Here is a 22,168-nt window from a genome sequence, read left to right as displayed (position 1 = left end):
GAAGAGGCGATCAAAGACAAGATCTTATTAATCATTACATTTAACACTCGTAACCCACAGCCTTTTGTTTAGACATTCAAAGGCAAAAGAAAATGTAGGGCCTTAATAATTATTAAGCATGTGCTAAATTTACTAGAAAAAAAAAAAAAAAGAAGAAGCTGCATTATGTAAATGTGAAAGTGAAAAGTCAAGCGCATTTACATCAATGTTGTGCAAATACTTACTGAGCAGAGTCAAAATAGTCCATGCACTTCTTTTTTTTGTTATAAGCTGCTACACGAAATGGAACAATCTCCAGAGAGATGAGACCGGGAGCCATGGTAAGAACTTTGGCGCCATGCGTTGGTTCATAAAGATCCTTTCCAGTTTCAGGATGAGGCATTCCTGCTGGATCTCGACCCACTATGTAGAAATTAGCACCAGCCACCATTCGTGCCCTGCAGTGCCACTGAACCTAAAAGAGATGAAAGCTAAATTTACATTATGAATTTTTGTCCATTGTAGAGACCATGACACATCTGTACAGATTAAAACCAAAAAGGGGATTTTAAAGGAACATATGTCCATAACACATTACATGATTTTAGTTTATTATATAAGATTTTTTTAGTGGACAGAAATCTTGTAAAACAAACAGTGTGGCAGGGTTTTCATTTACATGAATTTTTACAAGTTACCACAGACCACTTATGTCTCTGCTTATTTTTTTGAGGGACAGGGATTTAAAATCCAATGTTCATTAAAAAAATGACAAGACCAAATTTCTACAGCCAAACTGATGGTTTTTCTACTTGGCAACACCAACAAACCCCCATTCCCCTTATTATTTAACTTGCATATTCTTTATATTAAAGTTGGGCACCAAAATACTGTTGCTTGGCTTTAATGTTGTTTCTTAATAGAAAACAATTTACTTTTACAGAATAAATATGCTGCCTTTTTCAGCATTGGCAAAAATGTTATCAGGGTCATAAAAATAAATCATTTTAGAATTTTAATCCAAGCCATTAATATGGCAACATACTAAAACCTCAACCACTAAAATGTCTGGCTGCTAGAAAGCACATTTTCTTTAAAAAGCTACCTCTCTGCACTGCTTTTTAAAAATGCAGAACTTTAAGTGGATGGGTGTTTGGCAAAAAAAAAAAAAAAAACAAGTGCAGGAACACAAAACGTAATCATCTTATGAACGTGTTCAATCAATATTATTCCGTTTTTATTTATCAGTAAACTGGTCCAAACAAAAAGCACTATTAAAAATGCAATAAAAATTCTTATCTAGAGTTGACCAAACACATACTGATAAATTTAAATGAAATTAGGTTTTATGCAATTTTTTATAAGTGTATGGGGGCTCACTATTCCATACAATATCCATGTATTATGGATAGCAGTTCAGGGATTGGGCCTAATAATCTTATTTGACAATGCACAATATCTGCTTGCATGCAGTTTATCTGCAGATGAAGAAGTAAACAATATTGGGAACAACTAATTTGTGATTGTTTGGGCTGGCTTCTTGTACTACTGTTATATTGGGTATAGTGGAAAACTCCAGGAAGCAGAAAGTAAGTGGCTACCTATGAGCAAACCGCTCACCCGGTGATTTGGGACCACCAGAAATGCCTCTGGACCAGTGGTCCCCAAACAGTGGCTCGCAAACAACATGTTGCTCACCATATTTTAGTTGCATAAAAACCAAGGGGCAGATTTAATAAAGGGCGAAGTGACGAAAGCTAGCAAAAATTCGCCAACGTGACGTAATTTCGGTACTCAGACCAGGCAAAGTGCAATAGGGTAGATGGGACTTCCTCAAAAAATAGTTCCAAAAAACGCTGGCGACTTCACTTTTCAGGGTGATAGGCTGCAAAAGAGTGTCAATTTTTTCTGGGGTACCAGGCTTCCCCCCTACATTTCCTAACATATGGCACATAAACTATAAACTGGGCTCATGTGTAGGGCAATATAACAACTCTATTTTCTTTTTTTAAGATTCCCTGGGCTTGTGTAGTGTAATGTATTTGCTGCAACATATACGTGCATTGAAATTTAACTTCCTGCAAATTAGCCAACACTAGCACAACTTCGCTTTGCTTGCCACAGTAATGCTAGCGCAACTTTGCCAGCGTTCGGCGCCCTGGGTGCAACTTCGTATTTTAGTGAATTAGCATTGTCCTGGTGAATCTTCGCCTGGCGAAGTGTTGCGGTGTGAGCGAAGCCGTTGCTGGCGAATTTTCAGAGGTTAGTAAATTTGCCCCCAGGTGTTCTGCCAAATAGAGCCTCCTGTAGACTGCCAGTCCACACAGGGCTACCAAATAGCCAATGACAGCCTTTTCTGACATCCCTTGAATGCCTTTTTCTTACTTTGTTGCTCCCCAACTTTTTTTACATTTGAATGTGGCTCATGGGTAAAAAAAAAAAAAGGTTGGAGACCCCTGCTCTAGACTAATCTGCCAGTTTGCACATACAATTAATCAGAGTCCAATCATATCTTATACATGGGCTATGCCTTGTATATAATAAATACTAGGTTTCATTTTCTGCTCTTAAATTTAATATTAGGAGGAGGTTAGACACTGTACTGGAAGATTTGGTTTACCGGTAATAAAATAGACTTCCTAGCTATGACATGGTAGGCATTTGCTTCCTGTAAATGTATTTAAAATGATACGAGTGCAGATTTAATTTGTAGAAGATGTACAGAATCCAGATGCTAAAACCATGGACATGTTAATGCGCAAAAACAGTTTAAAGCCATATTTGAATACAGAAATCTGTTAATACAGTGAAATATTAACTATGACTGTCCAAAACCTTACAAAATAAAGCCATGTGTGACCTAGACAGAATTATTGGCGCATGGTCTGGATTATAAATTTATATGAAAAGAACAAATTTTCTAGAAAATGTGTTTTTCTGTGAGCAACAGTAAATGGGAGGATAAGGTTTTTTTTTATAGCACTGTTATTATCTGGCACTATAGACTTTACTGGCAAGTTACTGTCTTCATTGGAAAATGATCATACGTGGAGGGATTTTGTTTTTCATTGCACCTACCCCCCACCAAAAGGTTCAAGACATGATAGTTTTAAACTTGGAAATAAAAAAATAAATATAATTCCCTGAGTTAGCTATTAGTTAACAAAACTGGCCACAAAATGTAACATTTAAAACGTTTTATTTTGTAAGCGTTCTCTGTCATTACTGAATATGGATTGTAAACTGCTGAAAATGGCTCAATACATTTGGTGCTTACAAAGTACTTTTTGGTATGGTTATCAAACAACACTAGAGCAGTATATATGTGTGTTACAATTACAACAAAGATATTGGAGGTCTTGTAAATAAACCTTTTAGAAAAGGGGAAGATGCCCAAACACTTAATTAGCAAATAGCCCCATGCTTTCAACTTCTAGAAAGCTACAAGTAAAAAAAAACATCTAAAATGTTGACTGAGTACTTCAGTCTACACGATCTTAAATGCTCAATATTTAGTAATCCTACATTTTTTTTGGCAAGTGGCAACTGGTTTAGACGTACAAATTGAGAAAATGGCGGAATATGAAAGCCCCAGCTCCATACTTTGAAATGCTGACTCTACCAAAAAGTCCAAAGATATAAGAAAATGTCAAAAACCTAGATGATTTTCAGGATACCTCCTCTTGTCCAAACATATTTGGAAAATCCTGCACCTAGGTAGGTCCAGTAAAGGTTAAATAGGGTATATAGTTTTATACACTGCTTCAGTCCCCAAACTGTGGCTTTTTGACGAGCCACTACATAATTTAAAAACACCAAATTTATCCATAACATGAAACCTTACCATAGTAGTTCTTCTCCTGTAAAGGCAGGTGCTTATTCAAAGCCTCACTCTGGCCTTGCTTCACAAATGAGAGATTGTTTCCCTTTTCATACATTAAATTAACTATGATAATTTTTCTATTGACTGGCCTGCTGAGTGAACGTCATCCTGAAATCACCCTGGTACCAACTCGTTGGAAGCTGTGGAATAATACATTTAAAATCAAGGCAGACAACAAATGCTAACTACTGACTGGTTGCTGTGGGTTACTTGACATTGTGCAAATTGTGGATATTTTATATTTTCCCTTTCATCACAGATTAGTAGGGATGCACCAAATCCAGGATTCGGTTCAGGATTCAACCTTTTTTTAGCAGGATTCAGATTCGGCGAATCCATCTGCACGGCCAAACTGACTCCTAATTTGCATATGCATACTGCATATGCGTGACTTTTTGTTACAAAACAATGAAGTAAAAAATTTTTCCTCCTTCCACTCCTAATTTGCATATGCAAATTAGGATTCTGTTCGGGATTCAGCGAAATCTTTTGCAAAGGATTCGGGGGTTCGGCCGCATCCAATATAGTGGATTCGGTGCATCTCTACGATTCGAAAGTTTCAGAAAGACAAAGAAATCATGTTCTGAGATTCCACGCACCTCAGTAGGACCTGCATACATCATTGGTGATGGGAAGATGGCCACAACAGTGGTCTCTGGATCAAGCACATCTTCTTTAAGGACAGCTGCATGCTGCTTCATACGCCACATCAGTGGAACATCATCATCCTTTGTCCAACCTCCTAGTGGGTGAAGGAGGAGGACAGGACGACGGTAACCCCTCTCCAACAACTGCCTGTGCGTGTCCTGCATTAAAAGGGCATGCCCATTGTGCACTGGGTTGCGCAATTGGAAGGCAAAGACTGCGTCTAATGGGAAACAAAGGGAATGGCCATAAGAAAAAGTACTTGGACAGATATGTTCACACATGGCTAAAATAAATGTCCTAAAAGATAATTGGTCATACAACACACTCATGGCAATTACTGGCATACAAAGCAACTATAGAAACACAGGTCATCTTGAACAATAGTGGTAAATATTTCTTGTGTAATCACTGAGCCCCAGACTATCACATTGTGCCCAAGACTACCACATAACACAGACTCCATAAAGAACTCTATCAGCATTTATTACATGGTTAAAAGGGCAAATGACATCCCTATATGACCAGAACTGTAAGATCACGCTCATCAAATACAAGATTTTTACTAATTAATATGAAGACCTTAAAATAAAACACATATCCCACAATCTGGCACAAGTATCAAGAATGCAATTAAATATTTCCACCAGTTGTATCAAAGGAAACAGGTTACTAATATAAACTGATTATTCCTTGGATAAATTGCATGCATATGCTCTGTCCCACATATTCCGTTTTGTCTGAATGGAAAATGAGTATATCATCATTGTTTACAGATATGCAATGTTAGAATTACATTTAAGTACTTAAAACAGAATATACATCTACGAAAAATGATCTAGGATTAAACTGGTGCATGGGCCAAAAGCCAGCACTGAAGAAAAACTACTGGCAAAAACCTTACCTTCTCAATCGCGGCTTTTGAGAATAGGTCAGAGAATGATAATCCGCTTTCTGCTGATGACAAATATTACAATTTGTGTCCATCTACTTCTCTACACAAGGGTACAAATGTTCCTAATGCACAATTTCAACAAAACCAGATGGGACTTATCCTCCAATAGTATGGGCCCAATTATTTGCAAAATACACACATAATCGTATTAAGGAGTAAAGATAAAAGGCAATATTTATTTAACTACCATGCCACAGATACTTAAAACCATTTAAAATAAATAAAAAACAGCGCTGCGCTGGGTTCAGGGATCCCTTTAACCCCAAATAACCACTTATAAAGAGGACTCCTCTATGTAGGATTTGGTGGAAATTTGATTATGTCTAGGTGGCTCAACAGCCAGTATTCCAATCAAGCGTTAGTAGATACACATGTAAATCCAATTGTTCATGTGAGGGAACGAAAGTGCATCCTTATAATTCACATCCGCAAGATATTGCAGAGAAGAAAATCCTGGTTATATAACACTGAATAGCGTGCTGCAGCTTAGTGAAGGTTACTATCTCCCGCGGGTACAATAGTCCCCGTGATGGTTTGCGGTGCAAAGCCAGTATATCAGGTTTAATGTCTTTGCGGGTAACTGGATTTGCCAATGTCTACTGTCCCATCCATATATTTACAGCCGCCTATTGCTCTCAGTGGCCAGCTGAGAGGTTGCGGCTTCGTGATACTGCGATCACTGACAGTCACCGTATTGTGCCAGCCCAGGTGTAACAGTTATCCCGGCTATCACCAGACCCGAAAATAAAGGTATACAGACCACGTGTCTTTGAGAGTTTTTCACCCGATAATTTCCGCGTTCCATCAACTGGCAGGAGATCTTCTGTCTGCGCACTTAAGTTCCCAAAATAGGGGAGCAGGGTATCCCAAACGACTCAGTGTCAGCGCTGTGCCTCGACAGCTGTTTCGCCACTCAACGTGGCTTTGTCAAGAGACCGAAAGGGTGGATATGACGTCGTTTTATCTTTGCCATCACATGTTCAAAGTGGGTGGTCTTTTGTGTAAGCCGCTTCCCACACATAAGAAGGATATAGTAATATCAATATGAACAATTGTATCATTTTCACTTCCCATAATCGTGGTTATGTAACCCTTTGGTATTATCTCAGTAGAATATATTTAAAGGATCAACCAAATAGGTATCAAATGAGAAGAGAGGACTCGCGGCTTCACTTTTGCTGTGATGGAAACATCAATATCAACTTGTGGCATGGTTACACAATATTATATTTCAAAAATTTGTAAGATTAATCACTATTGCTTATTTTTAACTATCATCCCATTTAATCGATATATAATTATAAACTTATATCAGAATAAGAAATAAGAAAGAAAAAGAGAAAAAAATGAAAAGAAAATCAAAAGGTAGAACTACAACTCTCACCAACACAAAATTTTATTTTTTTGAAATAGTCTAAAAAAGCGGGGCCAATCAAGGGACTATTGTTATGACCATTCCTTCATTTATTTATAAAGGCCTGAAAATTCAATTGGCCATTGAGTCCGAACTCTGACTTATAAGTATTAAGCTTAAATATCCAACTGGTCTCTAGTTGGAGCAACCTGTTATCTAGGTCACCGCCCCTTACATCGCTATGCAGACGGTCAATGCCCTGAAAATAAGACCCCATATGTTTGCCATTGTGAATGCAATAAATGTGTTTGGCAATAGATGACAATAAATTGCAATTATTAATATCTCGCATATGTTCATATATGCGTCTTTTCAGCGGCCTCTTTGTTTTTCCTATGTATTTGCTCCCACAGTGGCAAGTAAACATGTAGATCACGTAAGTCGTAGTACAACATATATAATGATACATGTTGTATTTGACTCTTCCATTGCTAAAATCCCTAGATGTCCTCATATATTGACACTGTTCACAGGCCCCACACTTATAGCTACCTACTGTTTTGCAACACGCTGTTTTCGAATGTTTCTGGAAATGACTATGAGTTAGTAAATCGCCAATGCTATTGTTTCTCCTATAACAAAAAAGAGGGTGAGTGGTTACCATTTGACCTATATTGGGATCATTGGACAAAATGTGCCAATGTTTCCGAATCAATGAGCGGACTTCTTGGTCTTTATTACTGTAAGTCAAAATGAGTCTAGTCTTTTCATTACCTGGAGTGCCGCTTTGTTTGGGCTTATATAATAAGTCCTCCCTATTCTGAGATAGGGCATTGTGGTAGGCTCTACGTAGGCAGCGAGTTTTGTATCCCCGTGCCTTAAATCTTGAGTACAGTTGGTAAGCTTCCCGTTTAAAGTCTTCCTCTGTAGAACAGATTCTCCGTAATCTAAGATACTGTCCCTTTGGTATGCCTTCGATGCATTTCAATGGATGCATCGATTCTGCATGTAAGAGGCTGTTGCCAGCCGTCTTCTTGCGAAACAGGTTAGTGGACACCTGTCCACAGCTGTCCTTTTTAATCTCTATATCCAAAAATTCCAATTTGGAGTCGTGGTAATTTAAGGTGAATGTTAAATTAAAATTATTTTTATTGAGTTTAGACACAAAATCCTTTAATTTCTGTTCGGGGCCCTGCCAGATGATCATAATATCATCGATATATCTGTGCCACCGTAAAATGTGGCACAGATATTCGTCGTACTCTTCAGCCGAGAACACGTGGCGCTCCCACTCTCCTAGGAATAAGTTGGCGTAGCTGGGTGCGCATTTAGCGCCCATAGCTACGCCCTGGCGTTGTAGATAATAGATGCCATTAAATATAAACACATTGTGATGTAGTACAAAACTCAATGCTTGCAATATAAATTTATGTTCCTCGGAGATTGGGTTGTGTATGCGCTCAAAAATGTTTTTTATGGCCTCAATACCTAGAGCATGTGGTATACTCATGTATAAGGCCTCCACATCCAGACCCACAAGAAAGCAGTCAGAGCTTAAGGTCAGTCCATTAATCTCCCTCAGTAAATGGGAAGTATCCAATACAAAAGAATCGAGTTGTGTTACTAAAGGTTGTAGCACCATGTCTATATATCCACTTATTGGCTCAGTAAGTGATCCACAGCCCGACACAATAGGTCTTCCCGGAGGTTCATTGATGGACTTATGAACCTTCGGGAGAGCATAAAAAGTTGGGGTTCTAGGATGTTTAACTTTCAAAAATTCCAAAGTGTTTTGGTCAATAATTCCCTCCTGATAGGCGTGATCTATCAGATCAAACAACTTATCCTTGTGTCTTTGGGCCTGAGGTAGCAAAATTGGTTGGTACCAATGTTTGTTGTTTAGAATTTTATTGCACATTATAACATATTTGGGAGAATCCATGATTACAATATTCGAACCCTTATCTGATGGTTTAACAACTATATCCGGATTCTCCCTCAATGTTTTTAGTGCATTGATCTCCTCTATAGTGAGATTTGGATGCTTAGTATTGGTCGTCAGATGCAAAATATCTTCCGTGACCCTTTGTACAAAGGTGTCCACGGCCCCATTTTCAGTTGTACTGGGGTATCGAGAAGACCTTTTTTTACAAGATGGTAATTTGGTATTATCACCTGAATTTTCCAACCATAGGTCCTGAATATCTTGCAAAATTTTCTGTTCCTCCTCTACTCTGGGATCATCCCATAGTTCAAATAGGATTTTAAGGGTCTTAAAATCATTTAAATTGAATTGACTTAAATCCAAATCTGTTTGCCGATTACCCTTGGTCCATTGTAACTTCAAAAGCAATGTACGTGCAAATAAGTGAACATCTTTTACTAGTGTGAAGTGATCTATTGATTTAGAGGGTACAAAAGTGAGCCCTTTTTGTAATACCGCAGTGCAACTAGGAGTGAGGGTAAAGTGAGAAAGATTTATTATCTGTAAATCTTCATGTGATGGTGGTGAAACTGAATTGCCTGTGTCCATCACAGGTTCAGTGATTGTAAAAAACTCGTGCCTGGGAATGACGATGTGTTTTGGGGAAGATTGGGCAGGAGTGGAGCTCCGACGCTCCTCTCCTGTGTTGTCTGTGCAATAACTTGTTCCTTATGAAAAACAGTGTTAAACTTACGCTTCTTCCGATCAAATTGTTTCCGTGTGGTGAAAGATGTATCAGAACCGCTCATCTCACTTTCCGAGTGAGTGTCGCGGTCCGAATTACCCTGTGTGCTCTTCCTATATTGTGTCCCCTGAAAACCCTTTGTACCCCCATTTCTATTATACGTGTTGTAATTGCGTTTCTTCTGATTATTCCATAAGTAAACATGTTTGTTTTCATGGTCCAAAGTGTCTCTATCAAATTTGCGTTTTTTCACCTGCATAACCTCTATATTGAGGTTATCCATAAACCCTTTTAAATCACTGTCCATCTTTTTGAATTCTTCACTTGGTTCATATTCTTTAATTTGGTCCCAAAGTTGTTTTTGTTGTACCTTAATTAATTCCAATTCCTCAATATTATGTTGTTTAAGGAGGGACATAAGTTTGCATGAACATTCACTCAATATTTCCTCCCATTGTGTTTTAAAGGTCTGTGATGTGTCCTCAAAAGAGGGGAAGATTTGCACCCGCAGGCCTCTTGGAATAATGCCCCGTGTCAAATATTCCTCCAAACATATTACATTCCAGAACACATTTAACCTCCTCCGTAGTAAATTCTTACTCTTAACCATTAAATGAGACAGTGTAAGGGAAGCCTTACCATCTGGCATCATTGATCCTGAAAAAACCGTTTTGGCCAAAGAGGCCCATTTTGTGTCATCTGCAAAAAATTCCATAATGAAATCTGGTTGTAAAAATAAAATTTAGAGAAAAAAGAAGGAAAAGAAAAAGAAAAGGAAAAGAAAAAGAAAAAATATTATAATTCGATAATTAATCTATTGGAGACAACTTGCTTACAAGGGAATACTAGTCCCACATATGACTCTTATATACTTAAATTGATTGCGCAAGGTGTCTCTCCAATTTGAAATGGCCTAATTGGAGGTGTCCACATATACTTTTCAAAATTTCAACAAAACCAGATGGGACTTATCCTCCAATAGTATGGGCCCAATTATTTGCAAAATACACACATAATCGTATTAAGGAGTAAAGATAAAAGGCAATATTTATTTAACTACCATGCCACAGATACTTAAAACCATTTAAAATAAATAAAAAACAGCGCTGCGCTGGGTTCAGGGATCCCTTTAACCCCAAATAACCACTTATAAAGAGGACTCCTCTATGTAGGATTTGGTGGAAATTTGATTATGTCTAGGTGGCTCAACAGCCAGTATTCCAATCAAGCGTTAGTAGATACACATGTAAATCCAATTGTTCATGTGAGGGAACGAAAGTGCATCCTTATAATTCACATCCGCAAGATATTGCAGAGAAGAAAATCCTGGTTATATAACACTGAATAGCGTGCTGCAGCTTAGTGAAGGTTACTATCTCCCGCGGGTACAATAGTCCCCGTGATGGTTTGCGGTGCAAAGCCAGTATATCAGGTTTAATGTCTTTGCGGGTAACTGGATTTGCCAATGTCTACTGTCCCATCCATATATTTACAGCCGCCTATTTTTTCTTTTTCTTTTCCTTTTCTTTTTCTTTTCCTTCTTTTTTCTCTAAATTTTATTTTTACAACCAGATTTCATTATGGAATTTTTTGCAGATGACACAAAATGGGCCTCTTTGGCCAAAACGGTTTTTTCAGGATCAATGATGCCAGATGGTAAGGCTTCCCTTACACTGTCTCATTTAATGGTTAAGAGTAAGAATTTACTACGGAGGAGGTTAAATGTGTTCTGGAATGTAATATGTTTGGAGGAATATTTGACACGGGGCATTATTCCAAGAGGCCTGCGGGTGCAAATCTTCCCCTCTTTTGAGGACACATCACAGACCTTTAAAACACAATGGGAGGAAATATTGAGTGAATGTTCATGCAAACTTATGTCCCTCCTTAAACAACATAATATTGAGGAATTGGAATTAATTAAGGTACAACAAAAACAACTTTGGGACCAAATTAAAGAATATGAACCAAGTGAAGAATTCAAAAAGATGGACAGTGATTTAAAAGGGTTTATGGATAACCTCAATATAGAGGTTATGCAGGTGAAAAAACGCAAATTTGATAGAGACACTTTGGACCATGAAAACAAACATGTTTACTTATGGAATAATCAGAAGAAACGCAATTACAACACGTATAATAGAAATGGGGGTACAAAGGGTTTTCAGGGGACACAATATAGGAAGAGCACACAGGGTAATTCGGACCGCGACACTCACTCGGAAAGTGAGATGAGCGGTTCTGATACATCTTTCACCACACGGAAACAATTTGATCGGAAGAAGCGTAAGTTTAACACTGTTTTTCATAAGGAACAAGTTATTGCACAGACAACACAGGAGAGGAGCGTCGGAGCTCCACTCCTGCCCAATCTTCCCCAAAACACATCGTCATTCCCAGGCACGAGTTTTTTACAATCACTGAACCTGTGATGGACACAGGCAATTCAGTTTCACCACCATCACATGAAGATTTACAGATAATAAATCTTTCTCACTTTACCCTCACTCCTAGTTGCACTGCGGTATTACAAAAAGGGCTCACTTTTGTACCCTCTAAATCAATAGATCACTTCACACTAGTAAAAGATGTTCACTTATTTGCACGTACATTGCTTTTGAAGTTACAATGGACCAAGGGTAATCGGCAAACAGATTTGGATTTAAGTCAATTCAATTTAAATGATTTTAAGACCCTTAAAATCCTATTTGAACTATGGGATGATCCCAGAGTAGAGGAGGAACAGAAAATTTTGCAAGATATTCAGGACCTATGGTTGGAAAATTCAGGTGATAATACCAAATTACCATCTTGTAAAAAAAGGTCTTCTCGATACCCCAGTACAACTGAAAATGGGGCCGTGGACACCTTTGTACAAAGGGTCACGGAAGATATTTTGCATCTGACGACCAATACTAAGCATCCAAATCTCACTATAGAGGAGATCAATGCACTAAAAACATTGAGGGAGAATCCGGATATAGTTGTTAAACCATCAGATAAGGGTTCGAATATTGTAATCATGGATTCTCCCAAATATGTTATAATGTGCAATAAAATTCTAAACAACAAACATTGGTACCAACCAATTTTGCTACCTCAGGCCCAAAGACACAAGGATAAGTTGTTTGATCTGATAGATCACGCCTATCAGGAGGGAATTATTGACCAAAACACTTTGGAATTTTTGAAAGTTAAACATCCTAGAACCCCAACTTTTTATGCTCTCCCGAAGGTTCATAAGTCCATCAATGAACCTCCGGGAAGACCTATTGTGTCGGGCTGTGGATCACTTACTGAGCCAATAAGTGGATATATAGACATGGTGCTACAACCTTTAGTAACACAACTCGATTCTTTTGTATTGGATACTTCCCATTTACTGAGGGAGATTAATGGACTGACCTTAAGCTCTGACTGCTTTCTTGTGGGTCTGGATGTGGAGGCCTTATACATGAGTATACCACATGCTCTAGGTATTGAGGCCATAAAAAACATTTTTGAGCGCATACACAACCCAATCTCCGAGGAACATAAATTTATATTGCAAGCATTGAGTTTTGTACTACATCACAATGTGTTTATATTTAATGGCATCTATTATCTACAACGCCAGGGCGTAGCTATGGGCGCTAAATGCGCACCCAGCTACGCCAACTTATTCCTAGGAGAGTGGGAGCGCCACGTGTTCTCGGCTGAAGAGTACGACGAATATCTGTGCCACATTTTACGGTGGCACAGATATATCGATGATATTATGATCATCTGGCAGGGCCCCGAACAGAAATTAAAGGATTTTGTGTCTAAACTCAATAAAAATAATTTTAATTTAACATTCACCTTAAATTACCACGACTCCAAATTGGAATTTTTGGATATAGAGATTAAAAAGGACAGCTGTGGACAGGTGTCCACTAACCTGTTTCGCAAGAAGACGGCTGGCAACAGCCTCTTACATGCAGAATCGATGCATCCATTGAAATGCATCGAAGGCATACCAAAGGGACAGTATCTTAGATTACGGAGAATCTGTTCTACAGAGGAAGACTTTAAACGGGAAGCTTACCAACTGTACTCAAGATTTAAGGCACGGGGATACAAAACTCGCTGCCTACGTAGAGCCTACCACAATGCCCTATCTCAGAATAGGGAGGACTTATTATATAAGCCCAAACAAAGCGGCACTCCAGGTAATGAAAAGACTAGACTCATTTTGACTTACAGTAATAAAGACCAAGAAGTCCGCTCATTGATTCGGAAACATTGGCACATTTTGTCCAATGATCCCAATATAGGTCAAATGGTAACCACTCACCCTCTTTTTTGTTATAGGAGAAACAATAGCATTGGCGATTTACTAACTCATAGTCATTTCCAGAAACATTCGAAAACAGCGTGTTGCAAAACAGTAGGTAGCTATAAGTGTGGGGCCTGTGAACAGTGTCAATATATGAGGACATCTAGGGATTTTAGCAATGGAAGAGTCAAATACAACATGTATCATTATATATGTTGTACTACGACTTACGTGATCTACATGTTTACTTGCCACTGTGGGAGCAAATACATAGGAAAAACAAAGAGGCCGCTGAAAAGACGCATATATGAACATATGCGAGATATTAATAATTGCAATTTATTGTCATCTATTGCCAAACACATTTATTGCATTCACAATGGCAAACATATGGGGTCTTATTTTCAGGGCATTGACCGTCTGCATAGCGATGTAAGGGGCGGTGACCTAGATAACAGGTTGCTCCAACTAGAGACCAGTTGGATATTTAAGCTTAATACTTATAAGTCAGAGTTCGGACTCAATGGCCAATTGAATTTTCAGGCCTTTATAAATAAATGAAGGAATGGTCATAACAATAGTCCCTTGATTGGCCCCGCTTTTTTAGACTATTTCAAAAAAATAAAATTTTGTGTTGGTGAGAGTTGTAGTTCTACCTTTTGATTTTCTTTTCATTTTTTTCTCTTTTTCTTTCTTATTTCTTATTCTGATATAAGTTTATAATTATATATCGATTAAATGGGATGATAGTTAAAAATAAGCAATAGTGATTAATCTTACAAATTTTTGAAATATAATATTGTGTAACCATGCCACAAGTTGATATTGATGTTTCCATCACAGCAAAAGTGAAGCCGCGAGTCCTCTCTTCTCATTTGATACCTATTTGGTTGATCCTTTAAATATATTCTACTGAGATAATACCAAAGGGTTACATAACCACGATTATGGGAAGTGAAAATGATACAATTGTTCATATTGATATTACTATATCCTTCTTATGTGTGGGAAGCGGCTTACACAAAAGACCACCCACTTTGAACATGTGATGGCAAAGATAAAACGACGTCATATCCACCCTTTCGGTCTCTTGACAAAGCCACGTTGAGTGGCGAAACAGCTGTCGAGGCACAGCGCTGACACTGAGTCGTTTGGGATACCCTGCTCCCCTATTTTGGGAACTTAAGTGCGCAGACAGAAGATCTCCTGCCAGTTGATGGAACGCGGAAATTATCGGGTGAAAAACTCTCAAAGACACGTGGTCTGTATACCTTTATTTTCGGGTCTGGTGATAGCCGGGATAACTGTTACACCTGGGCTGGCACAATACGGTGACTGTCAGTGATCGCAGTATCACGAAGCCGCAACCTCTCAGCTGGCCACTGAGAGCAATAGGCGGCTGTAAATATATGGATGGGACAGTAGACATTGGCAAATCCAGTTACCCGCAAAGACATTAAACCTGATATACTGGCTTTGCACCGCAAACCATCACGGGGACTATTGTACCCGCGGGAGATAGTAACCTTCACTAAGCTGCAGCACGCTATTCAGTGTTATATAACCAGGATTTTCTTCTCTGCAATATCTTGCGGATGTGAATTATAAGGATGCACTTTCGTTCCCTCACATGAACAATTGGATTTACATGTGTATCTACTAACGCTTGATTGGAATACTGGCTGTTGAGCCACCTAGACATAATCAAATTTCCACCAAATCCTACATAGAGGAGTCCTCTTTATAAGTGGTTATTTGGGGTTAAAGGGATCCCTGAACCCAGCGCAGCGCTGTTTTTTATTTATTTTAAATGGTTTTAAGTATCTGTGGCATGGTAGTTAAATAAATATTGCCTTTTATCTTTACTCCTTAATACGATTATGTGTGTATTTTGCAAATAATTGGGCCCATACTATTGGAGGATAAGTCCCATCTGGTTTTGTTGAAATTTTGAAAAGTATATGTGGACACCTCCAATTAGGCCATTTCAAATTGGAGAGACACCTTGCGCAATCAATTTAAGTATATAAATGTTCCTAATGCACTTCGCTGAGAGAATTAACTGTATACTGCTCCCCTGTTTATAGGTTTTGCTTCAATCCAAAAATCTGTCTTGAGCTGACCACTACTGACATTAACCTGTATTAACAGGAATGTATACCTCAAATCACAAATGTGTTCTAAATAAAAGCCAAAACGCTCCAGGCGCTCCTGAACAGGAAAACCCTCTTCATAACTGTAACATATCCAAATCTTCTCCCAAGAGTACACTTTCCTATTATGGATAGCATTATTTAGTCATACAATTGGATGCCAAACTGCAATGAACTCAGAAATGGTGTGGATTATTTACTTATGTGAATAGCTTTGATATTTCATAACTCTTGTCTAAGAAATATGAAGAAAATAAGGATTCTTGCACTTTTATTTTTGATATTCAGCCAAAATTAGTTATTAATAAAATATATGCATGCAAAATGCATTTTCTCTCATGATTTGACACTACACATCTTATACTAAATTAAAACACATTATATATATAATATATATATATATATATATATATATATATATATATATATATATATATATATATATATATATATATATATATATATATATATATATATATATACATACATACATACACACACAACATGTTTTACCCCTAAATATTTGAGCAGTAGCATTCATTATTATTATTATTATAAATCTTTATTAATGATGTATATCCACTCATTGTTCAGTACCGATGAATAGGCCAGTAATTTAAAAATACATGTTAACACATTGCAACTGATTTATTAATAGACATGGGGTATCCAGGGAAGCTTGCCAAAACAAACTTACAGAAAAGCAAATTATGTACCCTTTCTGCCTCACTTTCCAGAGGCCAAGCAAATGCAGAAGGTACGAGAGGCCATACACAAAATAGCCCCATTCCTATTATTTTGTTTCTGCAGGGAGAGTGAACGTTCGGAACACCAGGAATTAAAGAGGAGCAGACAGCTTCTTTTGTACAATATTATTGGAAAGTAAATTGCCAGCTTTAGCAACTAACTGGGAATTCAAGGACATAGGGTATGGCAACATGGAAGGAGTAAGCTTGAGTGCATAATATTAGAAAATATTGTCTAGCACAAATAAAAAATAAAAAAAACTGTCTTTGCATCTCTTCACAATTCTCAACTAAGTTCTACTTTTGCAGTTTTAATGACACATGGGGAAATTGGTTACTTGCAGGAAATCTGTGCTACCCATGGGCAACAAATCTCCTGTAAATGCCTTACTTTTGCATGTGGTAATCTGCTTGAAAAATGCGGAAGGCAACAAATTAGGTATTTTACATGTGGAGTACATTCAAATGTAAATAAAGGGAAAAGCATATTCAGGAGATTTACCAGGGGTGACAAATCTCAGTCTGCAAGAGCCACAAAGACCCTCTGAAATAGCTAAAACTAGCCCATTCACAACCCCAGGCACTGGGCTATGCGGCTACCCATAAGCTTGTACTTAACTTATCTCTCTTGGATACAAAAGCTAAATAGACTGCAAGTTGTTTAATATATTCCACTGTTTATCTGGGTACACTTTAAACAAAAACAATATCAACTTTAATTTGAATATCTTCAAGCTTGTCCAATTTTACTTGCTAGAATAACAGTTGGTACTTTTGTTATGCACTCTAGCTATAAAAAAAGATTTTGAAAGATTGGAAAACATTGCTATTTTCATTGTATGAGATTATTGAATAATAGGATTTTACTACCATCAACGTGTTCATTTTAGCACAGTACAATGTGCTGTTTTATTAAGACAAGAAGAAGAAGAAACGTGTTTATTTAAACAGGACTCTTTGGGAAAAGGCACTAACATCTTGTGAAGCTTTCAGGATTATGGATTTGTAAATAATAAATCCCACAGCTGTATGTGGTACAATTAAACACATCTTGGCTTATGACTTCAACTTAGGCCACGTAATCTTTCCCCTTTGCTTCACATTACATGGCAGGTTATTAGCACATGCATTAATGTGACAAAATATGTGATTTTGGCCAGTGCTGAATGGTAAAAAACACAAACTAGACCTCCTGTTTGGAACCATAGTAACAATTTCTATAATTACAAACACTTCTCTGTGTTCTTCTATGGCACAACACAGAAATGTGTTTCAATTTATAAAGCAATGCAAAAATCTATCCTTAGCTCCTTACAAAGAAATGTACCTTTCGCGAAATCAGCGGTCCACAACTTTGTTTTACCCATGAGCCACAGTCATATATAAAAATAAGTTGGAGAGCAACATAAGCATGCAAGTTCTTGGTGATGCAAAATATGGGCTGTAATTGGCTATTGGTAGCCCCTATGAGGAGTTGCGGTCTACAGGAGGCTCTTTTTGGCAGTACACAAGGTTTTATGCAACTAAAATGTGCTTTCTAGCCAGGAATTCATACAATCAAACACCTACTTTGAGGGCACTGAGAGCAACATGTTGCGAATCACTGCTCTAAATCAACAAATTACAGATGTTTTTATAATTTTAAATGACACATTGTACTGAATGCAAAATGTAGCTATTTAACAAAAACCCTTTCTTCACTTTGTAAGGTATATTAAAATGCTACTGTCCCCTTTGGTTGGCACAGGGCTGTGACAGCAGTTTTATAGTAAGTAAAAGAAACATCTTCGATTTTCTTGCCTTTTACCACTCCAACGTGCAGGTCAGTCTAAACTTTAAGTAATGAAAGCATTAGGAAGTGTATGATTTACTTCAGTTACGTTATAACAGATCACTGAACGAGGAACACATACATTTTGCATAATGTAGGTCTGAAAATCTATATTAAACAAACCCTGTTCCATTTTCCATAAAGGGAATGTTAGCCTCTAGTTGTACTGAGGGTTTACAAGTTCTGCTTTAAAACTAGATTTAACCACAATGACAACTAGGTATCTTTACCATCCAAAGGTCTTGACAAACTCCATCAGGCTGCTTAAAGCAAATGCAACTATTTGAAAGGCTTATTATAGGCCTATATTAATATTCAGCTATTTATTTCCCTGAAGTAGAGTAATGTCCTTAGACTAAGCCTCCATACAATATTCTCAATGTAGTCTGTCTTGAAACTGCAGAATCATTACTACAAATGGCCAGGTAGCAAACAACAAATGCAGCTGTTGGGACTAAAAAGAGACTGCATAATGAAGCCTTGTTTAAAAAAACAAAAAACAAAGTCTAATTCTTTTTAAAGCACACGTAAACAAGGATAACACAAAATAATTTTACCAGCATTCATATCTTTAAACCTTTGCTTAAGTTCAGCAGGTGTGAGCCTGTACTGATCCAGTCCGTCATTCCAATAAATCCGATCAAGGACTTGCAAGTCTCCTCCTACCAGCCATTCCCCTCTCTCCACCACCATCTGCATTAACAAAAAGTGTCTTCAGTTAGTAAATTGAAATCTGCACTGACCAATTTAATGCTGATAATTCTTTTTTAAAAGTTTGAATACAGACAGACTTTCACTTACCTTAATATATGGATGGTCCTTGCAGGTTGTTCCCCATTGCCTAGCGCAACGCTCTTCCTTCCTGTGTTCATAAAACTCAGGATGACGTAGAATGGCAACACGTTTTCCTTCATACACCAAAGCAAATGCTGTGCATCCTTCAAGCCTCTGCTTATCATCACTGGTAGCCGTCAGTACTATCGGCACAGACAGGTTGATGACTCCTCCTAGAGCATGAAAATAAAAGCCATTTAAGAAACTGTGTTCTGGAATTGTACCGCTGTAAATTTAAAAAAATGCAGTCTGGCAAACATTCTATTTAGATTTTCTGCAACTGAATACCTGAATTCTGTCCAATTCTGCCTGAAAGTAAACGTTAAAAATATACAGCAAATTATATCTGCTATATAAAACAGGACATGGGCCTAAGTGGCCCAGGCAACAGTACTGTCATTCTGGTCACAAGCAGGTGAGAAGGGCTGATGTAGGGGTAGCAAGTACGAATAGAAGGAGAGCAAGCAGCACACCAGTTTATGGGCAGCCCATTAGCCACCAATGCAAATACAAGGATTAAGAAACTGGTCAGTTATTTACAATAACAGTTAGAGCAAGGCAGTACAAAAAAAAATTCATGGGTGACATAACTACTGCTATATACAGGTATGGCACCTGTTATTTAGAATGCTCAGGACCAGGGGTTCTAGGATCTTTCTGTAATTTGGACCTTTATACCTAGCGTCTACTAGAAAATCATGTAAACATTAAATAAATTCAATAGGCCGGTTTTGCTTCCAATAATGATTATCTTGGTTTGGATCAAGTACAAGGTACCGTTTTATTATTACAGCAAAAAGGGAAATAATCCTTAAAAAATTGGATTATTTGGAAAAAATATCAATCTATGGGAGATGACCTTGCCATAATTCAGAGCTTTCTGGATAAGGATCCCATACCTGTATAGGTAAAAATCAGACCCAACTATGAAGTTGCAGATCATTGAGAGAGAAAAAAAACCAACAATCTTGTGAATTTGTAAGTTGCAGTTTTCTCATCATGATTTTCAGGGAGTACAAGATGGTACAGGGCATGGTATCCAGAATGCTCGGGACCTGGGGCTTTCCGGATAACAGATCTTTCCATAATTTGGATCTTCATTCGACCAAAATAAATAAATAATTTAAACATTCAAGAAACCCAGTAGGCTTGCTTTGCCTCCATCAAGTATTAATTATATCTCAGTTTGAAGCAAATACAAGGTTCTGTTTTATTAATAGAGAGAAAAAGGTAATAATTTTTTTAAATTTGAATTCTTTGGATAAACTTTAGTCTATATTGTAATTTGTAGCTTTCTGGACAATGGGTTTCCGGATAACGGAATTGTCCAACTCCAGTCCGTCAAGGTCAGGAGATACTACTTGGGTATAGGTTAAAATCTACAGTAATTGTAGCACACCCGTAGGTGTTAGTCTGCTTTCCTTAACCAGGTGACACCCCAAGGCCCCAGTAACCAGACACACAAGATGGCAGTGCAACAGGCACAACCTGACTTTATTAAACAGCGGCAGCTGTAAGAGAGGATTGGTTAGAAATTGAACAATATTATGACAATTTGTATTCTGCAAACAGACAATAACAAAAACAGCCCCTGTAAAACCCTTCAAACCCTGGTGTGCACACCTAAGTCCCGAAACCGTTGTGTACCGATGGGGGGGCCCCGTTACTGGGCTGCAAATAGCACAGCAGTCTAAATGAATGGCAAATTCCACTTTAGGTTGCTGCTGAACTGTGCAACTGGATTATCTCACCGGATGTAACCACAATAAAAGAACTGGTGATGTGTCCCTTGGTAAGGGTATAGATGGTGCTCCCTCTGATGCTGTTGGAAGTGTGTAGCAATGCTGTCAGCTCTCCTTGCACAATATGTCTCACCCTCCAATGGACTAGCAGGATAATGTCTGTTTTATAACTCCCACTGTTCTACTGGTAGCACAAGGGTTAATAACTTACAGTTGACAAGGAACCTTGCTTCTCTCCACACTGTGGCTTTCTCCTTATCAAGACGACTGACTGCTGTACTCCTGGATCACAATGGGTGCTGACAACAAAACTTCCTCCAGGGAACAGCAGCACACAGCTTCAAGCAGGCTGCACACTGCAGTGTTCTCCCCTTGCAGGTTAATAGCAGTCTCTCTCTCTCTGGCTGGTGGTCACTCAGCAGGCTGGAACACAAACCCCCAGTCTCTAGATCTCTCAGCACATCTCTCCATGCTGGCTGGTCTCTCCTCCTCCTGTTCCAGGCCCTCGTTCCTCTTCCTGTTCCTGGCTGAGAGGGCAGGGCCCAGCCTGTCTCCTTTATCATTGACTGGAGAAAATCCCTTCCTTACTGCAGTCTGAAGCATTAACTAGTTCCTCTGTACTGTAGTGGAAGGCACTACTGGGGGGAATACATTACCCAGCAGTCTTACAGGTGCAAACATTAAGTGTGCTACACTATTAATAGGAATCCCTAGCCTATTATAACACAGGTTCTTTTAATCTCTAGGCAGTGGAAAGTGACACCAGTTGTAATTTAAGGCATTATAACTACAGTGAAACCTACATCGCCTGATTGTAAGTTTCCCCTCATTTTACATTGTTGTTTTGTGGTCCCGCCTATATATTATGCATAATACTTTTCCCTGATTTTACACCTTTTTTTCTGGTCCCCTGAAAAATGTAAAATGGGGGTTCAACTGTATTCTCCTTTATATGGATGATATGAATATTCTATATTATGTCATTAGGTGTAATTGCAGTGAAAAGTATGGAGAAAGCCCTACAAAAATTAAATTTTTCCAAAGGATTTTATAACCAATGGCATCTCTTTCAAAACCCTA

At 38.1% G+C, this 22,168-nt stretch overlaps 1 protein-coding gene across 2 annotated transcripts in view; it reads right to left on the bottom strand.

The window, feature by feature from the left end:
- Positions 1 to 22,168, bottom strand: part of papss1.S (3'-phosphoadenosine 5'-phosphosulfate synthase 1) — a 48,562-nt gene that overhangs the window by 7,978 nt on the left and 18,416 nt on the right. The window contains exons 8-11 of one of the 2 annotated variants that reach the window (XM_041575601.1): positions 19,314 to 19,519; positions 19,070 to 19,205; positions 4,462 to 4,730; positions 225 to 454 (exon numbers count right to left, since the gene is read on the bottom strand). In XM_041575601.1, the coding sequence (XP_041431535.1) occupies positions 225 to 454; positions 4,462 to 4,730; positions 19,070 to 19,205; positions 19,314 to 19,519 (841 nt within the window). Of the gene's footprint in view, positions 1 to 224; positions 455 to 4,461; positions 4,731 to 16,189; positions 16,339 to 16,416; positions 19,206 to 19,313; positions 19,520 to 22,168 lie in introns of those variants that run through there. The other variant, NM_001093345.1, reaches the window with a different exon arrangement.

This window comes from Xenopus laevis, chromosome 1S, assembly GCF_017654675.1.
Source record: "Xenopus laevis strain J_2021 chromosome 1S, Xenopus_laevis_v10.1, whole genome shotgun sequence".
NCBI lineage: Eukaryota > Metazoa > Chordata > Amphibia > Anura > Pipidae > Xenopus > Xenopus laevis.
Note: the sequence above shows the minus strand (reverse complement) of the source record. Positions and strands in the feature narration are given on the sequence as shown.